This window comes from Indicator indicator, chromosome 12 (assembly GCF_027791375.1).
Source record: "Indicator indicator isolate 239-I01 chromosome 12, UM_Iind_1.1, whole genome shotgun sequence".
Taxonomy (NCBI): domain Eukaryota; kingdom Metazoa; phylum Chordata; class Aves; order Piciformes; family Indicatoridae; genus Indicator; species Indicator indicator.
The window spans coordinates 20,883,760-20,906,921 of NC_072021.1; the positions used below are offsets into that span (position 1 = coordinate 20,883,760).

Consider the following 23,162-nt stretch of genomic DNA (forward strand, 5'->3'; position numbering starts at 1 on the left):
TTTATTCCTGAGATTTACGGAACAGTCAACTGAACAAACAAACAGAAAAATGTATTTGCTGATAAAATATAACTTACAGTATTTTCTCTCAGCAATCGAGAGCATTTCATGTTTAAGGTTTAGGGGTGGGATTAGAGTTCATTTTAGATCAGATTTGAATATACAATACAGAGGGACACAACTGATGCCTGGGACATAAAACCTAGCAGCAAGCATCTGCCAACTGCACAGACAACCGTAAATCTGGCATTGATTTTTTAAAAAAATACTTTAACATCACAATTCAAGGAGCACTGGGTGGGATCCAGTCTGCCTAATTTGGCTGAAATTGTAAACAGTTGGGCCCAAGGGAATAGTGCAGTCAATGCAGTACCACCACCTAAATGCTCCACTTAATGGAGGGAAAAAAAAAAAAAGACCCCTTTGAAGGATGAATTGTTATCCACTACCCTTTGACACCTCCCAAACAGGCAAGTTAAAAAGACATTTTAGCATTAGACTGCTGCTTAGAGCTCTCAGCTGGGATGTGAACACACAACTCCAGTCAAGAAGAATGGCCTAAGCATCTGTGTCTACTCCATCTCAGGTCTCAAAGCTGAAGCACTGCCTGAAATATAGATGCTTTGACTAAGTGCATGGTGTCAGTACAACTAATTCTGACATTGCGAACAAGTTCCCTGGTCCCCCCTCACACACACTAATTTTAATCCTTTGCTGTACAGACTGCAAGCCAGAAGCACTCCGATGAAAAGTCTCATTAAGTGTCTGGCTTTTATACTTCCAATTAGCACAGTTTACGCTCACTGCAGATGGCAGAAAGGTCACCAGTTACAAACAGCCGGACAGCAAGCTACAGTCACAGGTTCTTGATGTGTCCAAGACCCTTAAAAGACACAATATCCAAAACCAAGAAAGGTCACAGCATCCTTAAAGTAGTCAAAATTAAGGCAAAAAAAAAAAAAAAGAACTTTGCATATTAAGTCCAAGCTGACAAGACCTAACTGCTTGCGCTAATTCACACAGGGCAATGCACTCACTGAGGTGAATGGGAGTAGTCATGCTTGTGACAGTCCCAACGCCTGCCAGTCTGCAGTTTAACAGCCTCTTAATTGTGTTTTCATTTAACTGTATGAATAAGCTGTGTCTGTTTTCAGCGATTACAGTAACATCTTGTTATCTTTACAAATGTTCTGTGCTTTTCTGGAAGATGAAGATCACTTGAGGATTTGGTCTCTTACTCAAACTTTGAGCTTTTTCAACAATGCAGCTGCTCTGCAATTCTAATTCAAGAAAATAATGACATCCAGGGGCAGCAGAGGTCACCATGTTTCTTTTACTTCTCCATGAACTTTTTAATTTGATACTGTACGTTTTTAATAAGTCAGAAAACATGTGTTTAGATGTTACCAATTTACTAATAGGTCCTCAGCCTCGCTTTAAAAAAGAATCAGAGGCAGCATTTGGTCCTCAAACCCTCTTTTACTCATAATGCACAGGGCAGAAGTATTTTAGACTTTTATGTCTACCAAAGCCAATTTGATTACAGAAGTGTCACTCTGTTGGATTTTTAAAAATTCTTGATCTGGGTCCTACGTCCTTCATCTGTAACAATTATTTCTGTGCAGAAAGCTCAAATGCATATATGACTTATGTGCTTTCAGTTCTTCTTGCCTATATACAACATGATGTACGATTGAGAATTGTAGTTAGCAAAAGATGATGTTAAAAGTTTTGTGGGAATGACAATGAGAGAGGAACAAAAGGTGAAAATTTGGCTTCCCTTGTTTGCTTGTTTTCCTTGTTTCCCTTTGTTGTAGGTCTGGTTTATGAGCAGTGTTACTGTTCAAATCCTTCTCCACCCTCCTTAACACTACCAAATAAAACTAAGTGTCCTAATTTTCAAGAGGCTAAGTTGAAGCACACTAGAATCATGAAGAGTAACAGCACTGGAAAGCTGTGCACCTCGTTCCCGTGATAATGGAGACCCAAATACCTTGCAACATCCCAGAACAAAAAATAGTGACTTTTGAAGAAATGGATTTAGAAATACCTCATGATAATGTGGAAGAGAAAGAAGGAAAAAAGAAATCACATAGTATGCAGGGCAAGAAGACAAGAACCTCTCATTTTCATTTTATAATAGAACACCAGGTAACAATAGCCATCAGATAAAAAATTTTAAAATGTGATTTAAAACCCAAATTTCAAGCTTTCATGGTGTAATTCTTGAGTTCTTCCACTTGAGCTCATTTCACTAGTGCTCTCCCCCCACCTCTCCTACGTTATTCCACCTCTATCCTGACAATACTCCGTAAAATGACAAGAAAAAATTTACACAGCTGTAGTGAAATTGCTTACTTACTTGCACTTGCAAAAAAATCAACTCAGTAATTTAATAATGTGCGAAATAAGTATAAGAAGCCATGTGAACAACAGTAAATTTTATGTGAGTTAAGGTAACTGCAGAATGACCTTCTCTTTGGAAAATATTCCTTACCACTTCTCAAGGAGGGGAACGTTATGGGCTTCATAGCCTTTCTGCTTTATATACACGGTCTTAAATTTTACCTGTTGCTGTTTCTGCAGTATTATGTTATCTGCATAAACAAATCCAAATTTCCAAATCCTAACTCAGCAAATTCACCCAAAGTAGTAGAACTAAACGTACCTGCTGATAGAAAAAATTTAGAGTTGGTTTGTCCTCAGTAAACTGGTTCAGAAATCCTTTTGGCAAATACCGAATTCTCAATTCATATCTGAAAAAAAACACACAAAAGAAAATTAAACTAGTGAGAAAAAAATAGAGTTTTCCTTACAAATATAAGAATTCTCCAAACATTCTTAAAAAAGGGTAAAATAAAAAGAAACTCAGAAAACTAAGGCAGAATTTCCTCATTTGACTACTCAAAGAACTAAACCAGAATGTACCGTCTGATATTTCATGAAGATATTTATGAAGGACCTTTGTAACAGAATGCAACATAAACTCCTCCTGCCCTTCTCAAAGCTTCAGTGAAGACTGAAGCATCAAGACCTGGAGCTGGTAAGCTGTCAGGGAAGGGAGGCCACCAACGAAATAAGGACAGCAAATGAGCTGCCATAACCACTGACACATCCCTCTGGCAAGAGCTTTTCTCTTTGGTTATCACATGCATGATACTTAAAATACAGGTTCCACTTCTCCAAATAATGTTACAAGCAGTGCTACTCACCAGGGAACCCCAGCATACAGATAAAATAAAAGCTTAACTCAAGAACATGATTCTGCTCCCCTGATCTAGTGCTGCAACAGTCAACCCTGAATTGGTTTTGAAAGTTTTGAAGAGATCTCTCTGTAAAAGGCTTCCTACTTCCTCTTCATCGTCAAGGTGCACACAAAAGCTGAGTGAACCAGTTTCCAACCTGACAGTCATTTCTCAAGTTAACAGTTCATCACAGAGAGGGGGAGATACAGAACTATCCTTGATCCATGACCTACACCAAATTTGTATTATTGGCTGTCCTTCAGCAACAGCCCAGTGTTTGACACACACTGCATGCTTCTATCTCTAACACATTCCTGCAATGAAATTCTCCTATCATCATCCATTTGGGTATGTCAATACATATCCCCAAGTATGAAACTCTCGACAGTCCTCCCCCAGAATAATACATTTAATGATGTACTCATGATGGTAAGACCAAATACTGCATTGTTTCAATGTTGCTTTCAGCAGGACAAGAACTTCTCAGGAAGTAATTTGGCTGCCTGTAATGAAAAATTGAGGGGCATTTGATAAAAAGTTACTAGGAGTTACTGCTCCTTAGGATTCCACTGCAAACAGAGGTTGCAGAATTCTTCTTTGCTTTGAATGAAGTAAAAATACATTTTCTCATTAAAAATCATTAAAATAAGAAAACCATTTAGAAACTGTAAACATGCACAGACACTGTATACAAACTAGGAGTACGTAGAATGATGGGGTTTCGTAGTATGATGAGTTTATTTCATAAAGGAAAGTGTATAGAGTCTTCCTGTGCACAGAAAACAAGCTCTTATACTAAAAAGAGCCTTCTCACTGCAGGATATACGTAAGAGATGGAGAACCTAGGTTATTCATAGATTTAGACTGAACATAAGGAAGAAATGTTATAATCGGAGTGGTGAGACATTGGAACAGGTTACCCAGACAACTTGTTAACGCCCTACCCCTGGAAGCATTCAAGGTCAGGTTGAATGGGGTCAAACTTGAGCAATAAAGACAGGGCAGATGTATGAGATGATCCTTAAAGGTCCTTTCCAACCCAAACCATTCTGTGATACAATGAATGAGATATATGTTAAAAAAAAAAAAAGTCCCAGTTAAGACAAATTCAAGAATTACGCTAGCGGAGAAGGCTCACAGAACCACTTTCCTTTGCAGATCAGTGCTTACATTTCATGATACATACCAGATATCCAGTTCTTCACTAAAATTCTACATAGAAGCTAAGTTGCAACTGCAGTTTAAGCACCAGGGAGAAAAAGCAGTGCACAGTGTCCAGAAGCATAAAAGCAGAGCCTACCCTACTGCCTGCTTCTGCCATACCCCCTCAAATCTACTACTGAACACGGCTAGAGACTACAACAAATCTGTGTAAAATCACCCAACTGCAATTTTTTGGCTCTGTAACTCAGTGCATTCTACACTTCAAGACTTAAACCAGTACCGTTCTCTGAAAACTGTTCTTATGGCTTTGTTATCATTTCCCAAGTGCATTTTTGCTCTTATTCTCTTCTTGTCCTTTATCAGTTTCTACTTGAATTCTTCTCCATGGCAGCAGCTTCTACATCACTTTCCACGCTTCACTGCATGAGAACAATTGGAGACCCAACCTCCAAGCAAAAAGTTGACTGACCTGATACTTGAAGGTGACTGCTTAATCAGTTATCCATGCTGAAGTACCTTCCAAATAATTAAAACACAGTCACATCCTCTTCCACTGGAGCTGCACTTTGTCTAATTGCTGGATGTTACTACAAAATCTGATGACTGTTTTATTATTGCTCTGATAAAACTCTGCAAAGGACTGTCAAATACATAGTGAAGGCTGACATGCAACAAGAGAATATTACCATGGCACAAGAGAATTTATGTATCAGACAGTGAAACCAGCTAGGAAAAAAAAATCAGGATCTGGCAGACTAACACTGGACGCTTTTTCTGGGCACATATCTATGGCTTATAGATTTACCTGGATACATTTCTACATACTTCATATGGGCACAAGACAGAATGCCAACACACAGTATTTCTTGGGGGCAGATGAAGGAAAAGGTATTTTCAATTACTTCAAAGCAATGAGTAAGTTAGTAAGTGTACCTACTGTACACTTAAGGGACCTGCACTGGATACACAGGTACTGGCAAGCAGGGACAGGGGTCTGTGACAAGAGACTAATCCCAGCCAACTACACTGGCCCCACAATAGGACACAGCTGAGTCCCTCAGCCAAGCTGCACATGTTTTCTGATCCTATTTTTCTCCTCTGCTGCATTGAGAAGAATGCTGGGTGCGGGTCTGGCAGTGAGCCACTGTCAACTCACCACTGGGGTATCAAGTGCCTGACCAAGGGGACCTTTTCAATACAAGTTTTTCAGGTATCTGATTTAACAGTAGACACTGAAGATGAAGTAGAATTTTCACACTATACAAATGAAAAGAATCCTGTATTTGTTTTCCCAGTGTACTATGAACAAATATTGATGGATAGATAACTCCACACCACCTCCTTTCCTATTTTTCAGCCATCCCACAAGCCAGAAATAAGAGGCTATTCAGGCCAGAAGAAATGTATGTGGAACTGATCTCTTCAGTATCTTAAATACTCTCTCAATCACCCTGATTCAGATTAGGCTGTAGAACATCCTTACTCTCTAGGAATTAAAAAAAAAAACCCACATATAGCAAGTGCATTCTTTCCAGGGATTTGCCTTCTTAAGTGAGGAGCCATAACAAGTACTGCTTTTTGTAAAAGGATCATAAAATGCTTTGGGTTGAGAGGGACCTTTAAAAGTCATCTAGTCCAGCCCCCTGCAAAGAGCAGAGAAGCATCTCATGAGGAAATTGGGTAAGGCAAAAACATCTTGACTGGGAGAGTGACTGAGAGTGATTTTTATTACCTATTTATAACCTAATCTCTTCACTATGCCCAGGGGAACAAAAAAGCTGATTTCCAAAGGCCCACTCAAGAATGGACTTGATTTTCAGTATCCTCTAAATCTACTGTCTTTGAAATGCAGCCATTAGATGAGGATGAAAAGTTTCTCTCACTAATCAGGTCTGTTTTTTAAGCAAGTATACCAGCAAGTCATCATCAGATCCCTTCTCCTATATTTGATAAAACCAGAGGACTACTTGCTGCTCTGCATCTGTACTGCAGTATACGTGCTTCCATGGACACACTGACACACGCTACAGGTCTCCACTCAGACCACTCCTGTTAACCCTACTTCATCTAGCTGCACAGAGGTGAAGAAGGTGGTTAAGGGAGGAAGATACTTTCACCTTTCTCCCTCATGCCCCTGGAAACATCCTATCATTAAAATAATAATACAAGTGAAAAGGAATTTCTTCATTGACACATGCCTTGCTAGCATAAGCACTGAAACGAAACCCAAGGCAAACAAATCCACTCCAGTCTCTCTTGCCTTCCCATTAAAAAGTCCAGGGATTTTGTTAGCATTTCATGTGTTACTTGAGATCTCACATGCACAGGTATACAAGACTTCATACAAGTAAATGCTTGAGGAACAATTAACAATTTATGCTACTGTAAAATATACCAAACAGCAGCAGCATTACTGAAATTCGGTAATGAATAAAGCTCTCAGACTGCATTTGAAAGACTACACTGTAGTTATTCTAAAGCAATTGTATGGAATTACACTCAAATTATGCCGTAATTCTCTAATACTAAATCTTGCATAACTCAAAGACAGTATTACCCAACATGACATGAAACAGCAGACTCCAGAATGCTTATTTTCTTAAACTACTACAAATAAATAAAAGCAAGCACATCCAAGAATTCTAACTGATCATTTTTGGCATTATGATTTAGATACATTTGGAATTTTCTGATGCTGGATGGAATTATCTTCATTGTCAGGCAACAAAATAAAATGGAAAACAGTTGTTTGGTTTGATACAGTTCATTAGCATAAACACTCTGGAAGTGAAGATGAAGGCACAGTCAATAAAAGGCTTCTGGGCTGACCTTTAGTGCCAGCCTCTCTTCTTCAGAAGCATAAAACAATGTATTGGGTCTTTACTGATTTTTATTTCAAACAAACAAAACCTACCATAAGGCAGTTCAAACCTTTGCTATCTAAGGCAAAATACAAGTCTTTTTATAGCAAGAAGAAGGTCAGAGTACTATATAAAACCAAACGTGAGAATGAGAGAAAAGACACTTCAAGGTAAGCAATGATTTCCTGTTCATCTCTTGTGACACGATTCAGGCTATTGGCAGTTTGACAAAGCTAAGTTGTCTGAGCTCCTGCAACTGAACAACATAAGAAGAGGGAAGAAAACGTGGTGGAATTTTTGGTGACCTTGTTGCCCTGAAGTCCACTGTTTACTTTTTCTAAGCTCTAACTACAGCTATGTCATCTAAAGCAGAGTGATATCCCTGTTTCTCCCCTTCACTAGCTCATTGTTTGCCTGATTAAGAGTACAGGACCAAACAAAAGCTGCATGTATATGGGAGATGGATTCTATTCCAGTAACTTTTGTGTCCATCAGTGTAACTTTTAATATCTGGATTATTCCAGAAGATCAGAGACCTAATTTCTGAAAACTGTGAATATACAACCCTTTAATTTAGATTACCGAGAAAACAAACAAACAATCACACATTAGAGGCAGTTACTGGTTTATTAACGCTATAGGAAGCTTTTAATTTAAGAACCATTCCAAGATTTCACCCCCTTTACCATTCGAAATATTTTTACAAGCACTGTCATATGACAAACTCTGTGCTATGAGATTACAAATATGACAGCAGTCATTTGATTATGCACAGCAAACATCTATGGGTTTAAAAGGTATGTCAGGCTGCATGTATTCAATAAAACATAAATGACACTCCAAAAAGGCATTGAATAATTTACATCTTATCATAGCTCTTTCATGAGTATTTTATACAACTCCTTTTCACAAACTTCAAAACAATCATCCAAGTTTGCTTTTAAAACCAATTAACTCTGTTCTGCAATGTGTACAATGTGAGCTGCACCACATAATAAAATAAGAACTGACACTTGTACACTATGTAACACATTTCCATAGCATAAATCATTCACATTTTATATGCAACAATACTGTTATGAAAAGGATTCAGGAGTCCTCTACTTCCTAAGCTCTGATTTCACAGTATTATCAATGAAAAATTTCTGGAGAGAAAAAATTGATGCACTCCCAAAACCAGTAACATGATTATCATGCAAAGACAATGTGCAACGCTTCTAAAATCCAACAAACATTAACTTGTTTGAATTTGTTGCATCTCTTAACACTGGGCCCCTGAGGACAATTTATAAACTGAAGACTGATACCTTTGCTATCTGCTAGTATAAAGTAACTCCATTTGCAAGAAATTAAGTATAGACTACCTACAAAAATTTTGCACGTGCGTGTCGTCTTTAAAATAAGTAGCAATTTTTGCACAAACCGTGGTTATGAACATAAACCACAAAAAAAAGAGCACAAACCCTCCATAATGAGCTACCAACTACAGTCATATACTTCTGGTGTTCTCTCACAAGTTTAGTGTTATGCCTAGTTTAATGGTTCAAGAACTGGGCTCCCCATATTCTGCACTGGACTACTATGTCTTTCTGCAAATAAATTCTAGTTTCTTCTTGTCCTTCTGCCAGGGAAGTGGACAATCTTTCCCTTCGTCTCCAAAGAATGAACCACCAGCTTACTCTGCTAAAATGCTAAAGAAAACTTTCAATAGAGCTAAGGTCATACCACTTTTTCTAACTGGTTTCATGAAAACATCTGCTAATCTACGTAGGCTATGAAATAAAAAACAAGTTCTGCGGCTACCATTCTGTTGTTTATTGCTCCACATACACCTAAGAAGATTCTTGTGAGAAGAAAGGCAGATGTCACTTATCACACTGGGCTTCCATTCATTACGAAAAACCAGGTAAATTCATCTATTCATTGCATTGCACTCTGTAAAACACATTTCTTCTACTTAAGTCTACATACGAATACAACCAAAATTTAGAAGTATCCTTTTATTTTTAATTAAATAACAAGATTATCCATTTAAACTTGTGGTCGTGCACTTATAACTGCAAACAAGAATAGCATTCCTGTCCTAGAACTTTTAAGGACAGCAAAACCTGAGATGGGGCTGATTCACTAAGTATATCACAGGTTTTGCAGATTTTTAGCACAAATGACTAGGATTTTTCTGTTCCTACTTTATGCCTCCTCTAAATGCCAGGTTACACTTACCTATTCTCTTCAATTTGCAGGAAATCTCTTACAACAACAAAAACCCCTTAAAGCAAACAAAACACTGTTCAAAGCACTTTGTAAAAAAAACTTAGTGGTTGTTTTTTCCCCCCATTCCCCTTGCTTCAGTGCTTCAATTCTACTACAAGAGAATCTTTCCTCAGTAAAGCACACTATAGAGCAATATTTTAAGACAAGGCAAGAAGACTTTATATGACTTAATTTTGACACTGAACAGATTTATACTCTTACTTCCATTCTTCTGGAGGGTGGGCTAGTTCAAATTTCTCTCTCACATTGGACACCCCCATATCCAGGTGTAGCCAGTGAACCTCCTCAGACTGCAGATGACTGAGCCGTAACCCATAGCAGGCCACATTTTTCACTTTGTGACTGTCCACAATCTTCTGAATTATGCCCTAAAACAGAGAAACATACACTCCTTACAAGCCGTAAATGCAATGTATACGTGTTTTCAATTCCACAGTAAGGCTTTAAAATATAACCATGTCATACCACACACAAAACTCTAAGCAACAGACACCATCTTTATTAAAAATACTGAAAACGTTCGATTTGAAGCTACTTTTTCAGACAGCCATTTATAATTTCTGTAATTACGATCTCTTTGTGACTTCACAAAACATCCATAAATGTTTCCATGCATCTTCTCCTAAGCCACTATTTCCTCTATGTAAAACAGAGTAACAAATGCAAAAATATAAAAATCTTGTTTGTGGATCAAAGAGAAGTAGTTTTTCAAAAAAACCAGCCTTTAAAAGTCACTCTTAATCTACTGTCAGAAAATCGTCTTAGCCTTTCATCCTATTTAGTGGCTCAACAGTCAGGATATGGCAGGTCATGTCACAGGCCCTTGGCTTCCTTCCCCCTCTTCCCCTGACTCATTTTCTCCTGAGCTTGAGCACAGACACCTTACAACATGAGCAACAGACAATTATTTGGGAAGATTCTCCATCAAAACAAATTTCTACTTGTTTGTCCTGAGGTAAATTTCAGTCTTGAAGATCTCTTGCCCATGAAAGGAACCTTTAAATAAATCCAAACAGATTGTCATTTCCCTCCTGCATTAGCCATTAGAAAGATCTAACACAGTAACTAAACTTCAAATGTGTTAGTAGAGCATGGATTAGCAACCTTCCAGGTGCAGTTTGCCAGGCTGTCCTGCTCTTATCCACATTAGAAAGTCAGCAGGAGATCAAAGCTACTCCCTCACAACCTGGTAGAAGGCAAGGCTTGTCTCTCAGCAAGGCAGCAGATCCCTGCTGGTACAGAGCTTAGAGCTCAGCAGGAGCACTCAACTACTACTGCTCCCAGACACTTCCTTCATGAATTCCTGTCCCTTTGCTTCTGATGATGCCATTTCCCACTGACAACGCTGGCATGTGTACACCTACACATACAGATGCACAAGCTGCTGATTCTTGCTCAGAATTTCCTGAAACATCTACACATAGCCAGTGCTAAGTACTACAGCAGACAGAGGTGGGCTTCTGGAGTGAGTTAGGCAAGTTTTTTCACGGGATGACATGGTTTCCCAAAACTTATTATTTTATAACCCAAAGAAATTGGTTTAAGATCTTGATTCTGCAAACTAAGGAAGCAGAAAGCTAACTGTAAAAGAAGTAAGGAAGCACTAAATCTGAACAGAGGGGGAAGATGACAGATGTAGGAGTGGAATCATGCTTTTGGTGAGGTGATATTCAATCAGCTCACACATCTTCCCAAACAGCAACCTTTACATATTCTTCCAGAAGCACAAAACATATAGTGAAACATGAAATATTCTTTCAAGTCTACAAGAAAGAACAGGCTGTGTTTAATATGTTCATGAAGTCTGAACCAGAAGACGTTTGATCAAGCACAACACCCTGTCTCCACCAGCAGCAGTACGAGCACCTTCAGATGTACCTTTGTAGGTACATTGGTTAAAATAAATAAAGGAACAACAATAGTGGCCAGGGATGGATGCCAGGCAGAGGCAACACCAAACAAAGAGGTGACACCAGGGAAGCACATATGACACTTGCAGAACTTCAGTGTCCTCCCAGTCTCTATTTTTATCCAAGTGAATTTCCTGAGCCAAGCCTTCAGGGTAGCTATTCCAGTTACTCATCCTGTCTCCTTTTAAAGAAGTTAACTTCTTGCAACCCTCCCCCAGCAAGTTCCAAAGAGCTATTACCAGGTCAGTGAGCTGTTTTAAATGTGCATTGACCGGAGTACACAAAAATTGGTTAAGTTTGTTTCTTGCCTATATTTAAGGGTCTTGGTATAAAATACTGTCAAGGAGAACAGTTGTCTGTATCCCAGGAAACACTTCACAACCACCAAGTACTCTCACAATTGACAAGAGGCACATTTAACAACTTCTTCACCCAAAGGACAAGCTCTGCTTAGTCATTAAAGCCTAAGATTTTGGCAGGAATGGTCTCCTCCGAAGGGAACGGTGCCAGCTTTTCTATATGCATGCAAGCAAAAAAAGATTCATTCATTTCCATTTCTGTCTGCACATAACATGAAGAGTTTGATTTTGGAAACTCACCCCTTCCTCTGTCTCTGATGCTGTCAGTTGATAAACAAAATGGATGTGCATGTTTTTTAAACAAGTTATGCACGCTATGATAAGAAAAAATCCAGTCAAAATCGTTTGTGACAATAAACCACCAAAAACACCGATGCATAAGGCTCAGCTAAAAGCATTAGTGTTTACGCAGGAAAGAATCAAGCTGGACATCTCAGAACTTCTGATTTTCAGTATGAGATTTCAAAAAGACTGAAGAAGTCAGCTGTCTTAGCAAGTTACATTTTTAAGCTTCCTTCCTTTTAAGTCAATCAATTATGAGCATATCACACAACCCAAAGTAAATCATACATAACAGTAAGCAACAATAATAAATTTATCATCATTATTATAATTTTGAAAGTAAATGCATTTTCTAAACTACCTGAGAAAGGTACCCCATCCTTTCTGGCCAGGTAGTTATTATCACCCCAAGAAAATAATTAGCAACAATTAGTATGCAATGCAACTCAAGAAAGTCAACTCCAGTCAAAAGCAAACATTATGGAGATAGCAGCACTGGTGCAAAGGAGGTCAAGTGCAGGTGTTTGAAAATACATTCTAAAAACTTGTGTATGCCCAGAAAGGAAGAAGTAATATGTACAACAGGAACAAGTCTAGTGGCTTCTTTTTCTTGTTTAGGAATACCACAGACCTCATTCCAGATACTAACAAACCATACCCAGAATTCAAAAAAAAAAAAAAAAAAAAGGAGAAGTCAGGAAATGTGATGATTAGGACACTCAAAATGGTCGGCCTGCAGGGGAAGCCTCTCAAGTACAACATCTATTTGCTTATTTACTTTTATTAACAAACCAGAGAAGCTGAAATTGAAAACATTTAAGAGCCACATCTGCAATCAAGATAAATCAGCACCACACCAGTGTGGTTCATTCAGCAGCACCAGCTGTTGCTGGGGAAGCAGAGCACGTAAACACTGGAGTAGGTTCCCACACGGCAAGACAGGCTTTGTTTTATCTGGCTGCTATTACCAACCAGGACAAGATTTATCCCCAAGACCTGCACTGGCACTGCAGCCATAATCAGTCAGTGTATTTAACTCTGAGTGGGTAGTAAACAACACATTGAGTCTGGACAGCCTCCACAGACCAAGTGGAGATGCTTGGAGCATCAAACAACGCCACCATCATTTCTCCAGGATGTGCGACAGCTTCTCTGTCTGCTATGGTAACAATTTCAGGCGTCTCACCAGAAGCATGCCTGATGTTTCTAACAGTAATGTTCAGAAGTTTCCAGACAAACAATTTAACTGTTTAACCACTGCACAACAACAACTATAACATACTGCTGAGATGAGACATGACAGTCTTAACTAAAAGCACAGCCAAAGAAATCTGAAATCTCTCTAGACTCTACTACAACCAACGTTTAACTCAGGAAGCTCCTCAGGTGCCTGCTTGAGTGAAAAAACCAAACACACACACACAGCAGGTAAGGAACGATAAAATTTCAATCTGAACTACAATTTTATGACCTCAAGTTAATCACAACCAGAAACACCCACAGGAGAACTGGACTCCCAGCAGAAACCTACTCCGCAAGGAGCTTTCACTTTGTGGGCACACAGGCTGCCTACATAAATATAATTTCTGTGAGGAGCTTTCTCCTGTCGTCACTCTCACAAGCACCCTGTAACTCTAAGGAACTCACACAATCATCTGACAGTTAAATGCTGTTTACTGTAATCTTTTTGATCTTAATTGGGTTTCCAGAGCTAACATCTACACCCCAAACATAAAATAGGCTAGTACAGTTGAGCTAAACAGAACGGCTGCCTTAGAGGAACTTCCTATCAACAACAGGTAAGAGGTCACCTTGATTTCTCTCCTTTTAACCCATAGGGAGGGTTTTAAAAAGCCTTTTCAATAGCTAGAGAACTGGATACACATTCATTCTCTCACTTTATAAAGAGCCCACAAATATTCAACACAGCTAATTCGAAAAATAGATTTTGTTCTAAATTAGCACAATATGTCCAAAAATAGGTTTTATAGCACAGTGTATTTAGGAGGTTGTTGAAAACTCAAGACAGACCAAAAGGCCAAAAGGCACAGGATACCCTAGGCTCTCCCAGTCTATATCAATAATAGCTTGTGCTTCTGCAAATGAGTGAAAATTAATCGCTTACTTGTAAATTAAGAAAGCTGATGTTCTACTATGAATAAATTGAAGTTGGAATAATGTACTCCCAGAGTGACTACAAACCTAATTTCCATATTTAGTCAGAAGGAGAAAGGATTTAGAAGAAGCCTTTAAGTAGCACCTCTGACATTGGGACATGGTGTTCATGTTTGAGAAGTACTTGAAATACGTCAAATGCTATTTATACGTCAAATATGGTAACTCCTGGTAAGATTTATATAAAGATCTTAAATGAAGAGTTGGACAAAAGCAAGCTACAAAGCTCTAATGCAAATTAATTTACACTTCCATAAAAGAAAACTCCATGTCCTCACAAAACCCTCTGATGATGCTATGTCTGACATTCAGAGAGAAACATTCACACCCCTCTTTCTCATTATTGTGCTCCCTTCTCTCTCCTGCACCGATCCAGCAAATACATTTGTACATCACATGATAAAGTTGTCTGGAGAACTGGCCCAGCTGAAGAAAAACTCTGCCACTGTACCCCAGTAACAGGTATGTACTGGAAACTGTAGCCTGAAAACACTTTATTTTGGTGCCTATAATTTTGCCATCAAGCCTAGAAACAACATCAACTCAAGCAACACATCCACAGAAGTACCTCAACATCTTTCACACTTAATCCAAAGTACCTCTCCACACCCACACATAATTCCACAGGGAACCTCCAAAGCACACACTGACAGTGCTGACAAAGAGCCAGTACAGCTGTGGTTTCCTGTCTCCTTGGCTGAATCAGCACTCTTATGGTCCTACTGCACACTGCTTGAGCTTCCTAAATAAACTTAACAGTATTTTAAACGTTGACAAGTTTAGTTTTCCAGAAGCTTAACATACAGAAAGCACAGTCCCCTACCTTCAGCTGCACTGGCAGAGCTTAAGAGCTTCCTCAGATCAGGATCTCTATGGCTAAACTCTAATGTGGGATGCACTCCTAACTTGAAGGGGTGGTACTGATCTCCTCTGTCTAGTGAGCAGCTATAGGACACAAGGACATAGAAGAAAGCTGTGTTATGGGAAGTTCAGCTCAAATATTAGGAAAAGGTTCTTCACTGAGAGGGTAGTCAGTGACTGGAACAGGCTCCCCACAGAAGTGGTCATGGCACCATACCTGAGCATCCGGATTATGCTCTAATCATATGGTTTAGTTTCAGGAGGAATAGGGAGTTGGATTTGATGATTCTTATGGGTCCCTTCCATCTTTAGGTGTTCTAGGATACCATGGCTTGAAGCCATGTGCAGATCTAGACATTTTCATGAAAATGTCCAAGGGCTATTTATACTGTTACCAAAATATTACTTTGTATGAGTGCCTCATCCAAGGACATGAAGAGTATTTTGAGTCAGTAAAGCAGGCATTCTGAAGTCCAAGGCTATTTTTGTCACGTATTTTTTTTCTGATCATCACAGTCCTGTATTCCTTCTTTTTCCTTTTTTTTTTTTTTCTGCTTACAGTTGCAGGTCCCCAGTTTTTGATTTTTTTTCAGGTTCTCAGAAGAGAGGCACACAGTAGCTAACACCACAACTAAGCCTTGTCACCTGCTGCAATGTATACAAGCATGCAGTGGATAAAAGGGAGGGAAAAAAAGGTAAATGGTACCTATTTTCTTAGGTTTTTATTAGATCAGGAGTTATTTTATACATTTCTATATGCACCTAGCTGATGCCAGAAATCAGTGCACTCGTCTCCCTCCTATATATCCAAGTTTCACTGCCTCAAAGCACGTATTACTGTATACATGTATAAGTCACATTAGGGTATGTAACCACTGCTGTAGACTTCCAAGCAGTCTTGAATAACCCCAAAATTTTTACCTGATGGTTTGGAGTCCTGCAAGCGCTCACAGACTCTTTCCACAGGAGTCTGTGGCCAACCTGATACTCCTGTACTGTGTTTCCATAAGAATCCATTTTAAAAGAGAAACCCACTAGATTAAAAAAAACAAACAAACAAACAAACAAACAACCCAAACAACAACAAAAACAAACATCACAACAGCCCAAACACAAACATTTCCTGTAAAATAAATACAGCAGGCAATATTCTTCTTAAGAAGTGTTTGGAAAGCAGGAATGCTGCAGTGGATGAAGAAGGAGGCTCAAATAAGGTTCTAACATCCTATTCTCTGTTGGTGCAGTAGCACTGCAGTACCAACATAACCAGACTTCTCCTTTCTTCCCCCAGTTTTCTCAGTTGTGTCCATCTGCAAGATGATGCAGCTCTAACAAGACTGCAGAACTGATCTGGACTAAAGGCAACACTAGAACAACCATTCATTTTAACTTGGACCGCGTTTGCCAAACAGCCACAATACCTAAGCCAGCACAGCTAAGATGGGTGCATGAAAAAACAAACAGCAGGAAGGCAATTGGCATGGCTCACAGAAGAAACACTTGCCTAACTGAAGATATCTATCATCTGAATTGTAGAGCTTTGCATTACCACTCTTGCCATTTCTCCATCACAAACTGGAACTCCAATCGAATACTCCTGTATTACTGGGTAAAAGTACAGCAACATGAGATGGATTGAATGGGAGAGGCAAAGAGGAAAAAGGCAGCAACAAATACTAACACGGTAATGTAGTTTAATAAACTGCTCTAGTGACATCTTGGCTGAATACGCTTCAGCCCCCCTCCTCCTACAAAATTCAAATTAGTGTATTCCAGTCAGTTCCCTATCTTCCAACTCTGCACCCATACCACCTACCTGTGAAAAATAAGAAACTGCAGGGCGTAAGGAAGTTAATGAATTTCTCTGGTCTTTTTCTGTGATGCAGTAATGTGACAACCAAGACATGCCCCTTGATTTCAACTATCACTCACTCACATCTTCTGAAAATAGAAAGCTGATTTACATGCAACTGCTGATCAAGATGCAGCGGCAGCGTTTGCAAAATGAGGACGCAAAGTTGAGACCAAAAGAAATTCCACCTCAGCAACACCCACCTACTTGTGTGCCACACCTGAGGCTGTGAACAAGGCATGGCATGCCCTGCATCCTCTCCAACCACAAAGCCTGGAAATCCCTCTTTGTGAACATGCACGTAGACAACACTTCCAAACCAAGTCATACCAAGATAAATAGGGAAGACAAACAACCTTTCTTCCTCTGGCAAATATGAGACTATATGCATTCTCAGTAGGAGACTACTGTTTGCATAATCATTCATAAAAGCTTCCCCCCACTCCCTGCCCTTTTGGAAATGAAACATGTCTTTAGTATATCATCACAATAAAAAAGGGGTGAAGGGAGCATGCCAGTTCTTTGAAATTCAAGAAAGCATTCCCAAGAATTGAAAACCTGCCCTTGAATCCATTGCAGAGTACACAGCTGTTTGAGGGACTAAATCCTTTCAGAATAAGCAGAGGTCCAGTGGCAGAGGTTCTCCTCAAAGCCTAGCCTATGTATAGCCACACTGGTGTCTCGGTTGAAGATATTTCCAGCCAAATAGCAAGGAAATTGTACCTTTAGCCACTTAAGAGAGAGAAAGTGAAGTTTTCATTGGAGTTTAACAGTGAGTTTTTATTGAAAGGGGTTTCCCTTTATGATCAAGGATTTGTGTATGAAATACACTGCTAAAACACAGTTTCTACTCTACTCTTTGGAAGTCTTTGGTTTGCTCGGTTTTAAAGGTAAAAGAGCCTTTCCTCACTTCTTTGACTGTCAAACATTTTAAATTGACAAAGGCAAACTTGAATTGTTAGAAACAAAAGATGTTAGAAATCACAGATCAGGAAAGAAAATTCTACCCTTACTTTCCCTTGGTATTAGTACACTCCTCTGCTTTACCAGTAGAAAACCCTTTATTTGGCTCTTATGAAGACTTCAGACGAAGTCTGACTTCCTTTAAATACTGGAAAGTTTCCCCTATGATCATCCCAGAAGCTGTGCTAACCAGTAAGTAGTCCTGAAAAATCCTTTTTCCCCCCTTTTCCTTTTAATTGCAGAGCTGTCTCAAAGACATTCACCTCTGAATATTCTTACAGAGCTTCTTGGAAACAAGCCAGAGGCCAAACCCAGCACCAGCCTCCTTCTCAGCTGTAATTCAGAAGAAATGGAAGCTCTATTGCAGACCATCTCCTCCACAAAAGGAAGGGGGCAGTGGGGGGGGTAAAATTAAGGCATAAAACCCTTAAAGGCTATTTTAATCTTAAATTATTCAGCTTGGTTGAGCAGTAGTCATTCCAAAGGAATGTAGGCTTGTACTCCAACAAGGGCTTACTGTTTCTAAAATAAATGTCAGGACATGGCAATACATCAATTAGCTAGACCTTTACTACTCAGTACCTGCACATTCAACAGTCATTGTCCCAGTTTAACAAAACTGAAGAACCACATTTGTTCAAAAAAAGGAAGTGGAAGAGAAACCCATCTCATCCTTCTTTTACAGGAAAAGAGAACAACTGGAAAAAACCCAATTAAATGTGCATATAAGCAAACTAAAAATTTAGGCAAGTCTCAAGTAAATGATACTTGCCTGTTCTTTTCATCCTACTTTCATTAAAAATACATCACATTTATGCCTAAAACAATGATAACACAATTCTGCAAATCGGTCTCAGCACTGAATTTCTTACAGGGAGTGTAAGTTTTGGATCCTTAAAGCACATAACCACAGGTATTTCTGAGCTGAAGAAACCAGAGATGTAATCTCTGCTTTTGTTTTTCAAGTTTCTGCATACTTCTTTTGAAAGATAATTCAACTTCAAATACTGTATAAAGAACCTTGGATCCTGATCTGCAGTAGAGGCTTGCAAGGTTAAAAGCACAGAGGCACAGCTTTTCATCCCTTGTACAAAGTAAGACTAACTATTAAATGAATCAATCACATCAAATGCATCAGAACGCTATACTTCAGCCAGGGTGCAAAGATCATAGAATCATACAATCAAGAAGGTTGGAAGAGACCTCAAAGATCATCGAGTCCAAGATGTTTCAAGTGGCACCCAAAAAACTTTGCCGTGTAAAACATCTACTGTACAGATTCAATATCAATTCTATTCTATGATTCTGTAATTCTATTAATGGTAACTCCTGTTGCTGTACCTCGAATCTATCCAAGTCATCCCTAAACACAAAAGCTTTCTAAATTAACAAGAGACAGATCACCAATGAATTTCACAGTCGGTGGTCACTGTCAGAACACCCTTAGGTCTTTTCACACATAGTCATGCTAGAATGAACAGTATGAAAGGAAAAGAGAATATTCAGAATCTTTAATCTGTTGTTTTGTTGGGGTTTTTTGTTGTTGTTTTTTGTTAGTTTGTTTTTTTAAACTTTGGTTTCTCTTGCACAAAATGGAAGTAATAGTGGGAATAAGGAGACAACAGATCTCCTTACTCTGACAACTCTCTTCCTTCAGCATATTGGAATCGTGTCTTTCTAGTGGAATCCCAAGTAGCATGTGGAGAATACTAATGGTGGAAGGAATGGGCAGATGGGAACCTGCTTCCACTAAGAACCTCTCAGAAGAAAACAACCCCACACCTACCATCATGAAAATTCTGCTCTTGGACGAGAGTTAAAATCCAACTACAACACAAAGGTTTTAAAACATTTCACATGTTCAACTGAGCTTCATTTCAGTTTCAGCACCGCAACACCTCAAGAAATGGAAAAAGTGTAGCAACTGCTAAGTAAAGGTCCCAGATCAGAGAGAATGCATGTTTCAGAGTAAGCACTGATTTTTCAGCATACATAACATTTCCACATACCTCTAAGAATAAAGTTATTTAAAAGTTATTCTTAAAATAATCCCAACCTTCTTTTATTGTTTCTGCATAGACTAACTGAAAGACAACACTGTACAAATACAAGCAGCAAGTGAATACCAGGAGGGAGGTGAACAAAGGGACTTGCTGGGGGGGGAAAGGACTGTTCCCTCAGTTTCCAAGCAATACTTGAAGAGTTATGTACACATAGAATAGAATAGAATCATAGAATAGAATCAGTCAGGGTTGGAAGGGACCACAAGGATCATCCAGTCCCAACCCCCCTGCCATGGGCAGGGACACCTCACACTAGATCAGGCTGGCCAGAGCCTCATCCAGCCTGGCCTAAAACACCTCCAGGGATGGGGCCTCTACCACCTCCCTGCACAACCCATTCCAGGCTCTCACCACTCTCATGGGGAAGAACTTCTTCCTCACTTCCTGCCTGAATCTCCCCACTTCCAGCTTCATTCCATTCTCCCCAGTCCTATCACTACCTGATATCCTAAAAAGTCCCTCCCCAGCTTTCTTGTAGCCCCCTTCAGATACTGGAAGGCCACAAGAAGGTCACCTCAGAGACTTCCCTTCTCCAGACTGAACAGCCCCAACTCTCTCCATCTCTCCTCATAGGAGAGGTGCTCCAGCCCTCTGATCATCCTGGTGGCCCTTCTCTGGACACCTTCCAGCATGTCCAGATCCCTCTTGGAATAGGGGCTCCAGAACTGGACACAGTACTCCAGGTGGGGTCTCACCAGAGCTGAGTAGAGGGGGACAATCACCTCCCTTGACCTGCTGGTCACACTTCTCTTGATGCAGCCCAGGATCTGGTTGGCTTTCTGGGCTGCAAGTGCACATTGACAGCTCCTGTTGAGCTTCTTGTCCACCAGTACCCCCAAGTCCCTCTCCTCAGGGCTGCTTTCCAGCCACTCACTGCCCAGCCTGTATTTGTTACCAGACTTCTACCCTTGATTTTTTTAAGCACAAAGTTAAGACAAGCTAAAAATGACATAGGAATTCTAAACCCAGACTTACTCGGACATCAGTAGCATCGCCGTGCCGGATGATGCTGGCCCATGTTGTTGGCTCACTGCTGTTTTCAAAGTAGTGAAAAACCTTTAAGACTCGTTCCATGGCCCCTGGGGAACGCTCCATCCCAGTACTGAGGTGTGTCTTTGCACTTGAACTTGGCGTATGATTCAAGTTTGGATCAAGGTAAGCTGCTGCCATGGTTTTGCTAGATGCTAGGTATCTGTCATATTCTACGAAAAGGAAACAAAAGTAAATTAATTGCTGTTTTACCTAAATTTTACACCAATTCATACAAGGCATTTACTGGAAATCTATAAAGATTCATTTTTAAAGGACATTTAGCTGGTTTTTTTTGGACTCCCCCCTAAAATAGTTACATAGCCACAAACACAAAACTCACCCAATGAACACCAGAGAAACCGCAAACCCCTTGAAGCAAGAGATATGAATACCACAATCAAATATATTTAGCAAGAACTCTTCCTTCAGTTTCTCAGTAAGTTCACCTGGGCCCCTGCAAGACCAAATAGTGCCCATCCCTGAATTCTGCCCAGTCTGGTCTTGCAAAAAGCCTCTAAAGATCAGTATAAGAAAATGCTGAAAACCCAGTCACCAAACTAAGAAGCCGCATACCAACACCAGGCTCTCCTGTTTAAGGCTAAGACACTGTCACATCGCTCTTTCTGTGCTTTTTTTTGGGAACCAGCGCAACTCAAAACCATCCACAGCTAAATTCATTATCCACTGAGGAACCATTAAGAACACCACTGCACCTCCACTCATCAGCTATTAAACAACTGTCTAAGTTTTATCATCAACTAGCCATGCTTCCATACTATTTGCGAGTCTGATGGTAAAAGGTGTGGACCATGGTATGATTCTGCATCTCAAAGGAAAAAAGAAAAAACCTGCCTCTTGGCTACTGCTGCAAATTAGTCAGCCACAAGCAGATGGTGGCTGAGGAATCAATGCAGTACAGGAGGGAAAGAGCAAACAATACCTCCCCCCTTGCCTGACATCTCCCCTCTCAAGCATCATTCCAGTCTGCTGGCTGGAAAGAGCAAAAAACTGCAGGGCTTTGCTCCAGGCCTTGGACAAGTGCACCAAGCTTTATGTACCTCCTCCTCATAGCAAGTTGCAGTAGGGAAGCAGTTTTGGAAATGTGATGTTAAAAATAAAATAAACTTAGTCTTTTTGACACAGTACTCTGAACACCTTTCTATTAGTAAAGCTGCCCTGCAGAAGTGGCTGGAGGAGAGTGAAGTTGCTTCAGTATCACTACTGAACGCCTCAGCCTTGGTTTATTTTACTGCAAGACAGAAGAGAAACCCATGCCTCCAGCTCAGTTCCTGTAAGCCTCAGCAGATCTTCAGCCACCAGCCTGCCACCCACCACAGTGCTCTGCTGACCTCCCCAAGAATTGGTTCAGGAAACTACTGGGGGGTGAGGGTAAGTGATTTGGTTTTCAGGGCTGGCTGTTTCACACCATAGCTGCCTGAAGTTCCTGCAGACACCAGACAAGCACAGAAGAGAAGCAAAAGCAGCTGGTGGGGCAGGGGCAAGAGGTGAGACAGTCTCTCCTCCAGCAGCAGCTAGCCATCAGACCAGTTCACAAATAATGTCAAACCATACCATGAGCTCAGCTAACAGGAATCCAGCACCAGCAGTATCAATGCTTGAAATCTTCAGACTGTAGAGAACACTGGCTAGAAGCTAAAAGACAACTTGGAAGTCTAACACTAGTCTAAAACTAGTTAATTCATACCCACGAGATAAAGAGGAAACTAACAGTCCATCTGCACAGCATGTCATTACCTCTTGAATAAGGGGTTGAAATGCATTCATGCAAGAGAACTGTAAGAACTTAAGACTGGCTGTACTGGGTCAGACAAAAAGCCTCTAATGTCCTGCCCTCAGGCAGAGAAGTTGGTAAAAGCAAACCAAGGAGATACTTCAACCAAACATTCCTCCAGTTCCTGACTCTTCAGTGATTTCCCTCACCTAAGCAAGTGCTAGCTTAGTTTCCTATCTCTGTTGCCTCAGTCTGGAAGAAACCATTGAAGCTTTTGTACCTGGATTATTGTTCCCTTTTCTGGTAATCGATACAAATGCATTAAGCCAACCTTATGGCCCCATTAAAACCTTCCCTCCCATTCTCTCTACACCAAGAGATCCAAGAAT

General features: G+C 40.0%; 1 protein-coding gene across 27 annotated transcripts in view; it reads right to left on the reverse strand.

Annotated features, from left to right (window-relative positions):
- Window positions 1-23,162, reverse strand: part of PTK2 (protein tyrosine kinase 2) — a 152,024-nt gene that overhangs the window by 92,064 nt on the left and 36,798 nt on the right. For 21 of the 27 annotated variants that reach the window (XM_054385663.1, XM_054385670.1, XM_054385668.1 and 18 more), the window contains exons 1-3: window positions 20,985-21,179; window positions 9,746-9,912; window positions 2,669-2,756 (exon numbers count right to left, since the gene is read on the reverse strand). In XM_054385663.1, coding sequence (XP_054241638.1) covers window positions 2,669-2,756; window positions 9,746-9,912; window positions 20,985-21,179 — 450 coding nt within the window. Of the gene's footprint in view, window positions 1-2,668; window positions 2,757-9,745; window positions 9,913-20,984; window positions 21,212-23,162 lie in introns of those variants that run through there. The other 6 variants (XM_054385648.1, XM_054385671.1, XM_054385675.1 and 3 more) reach the window with 2 other exon arrangements.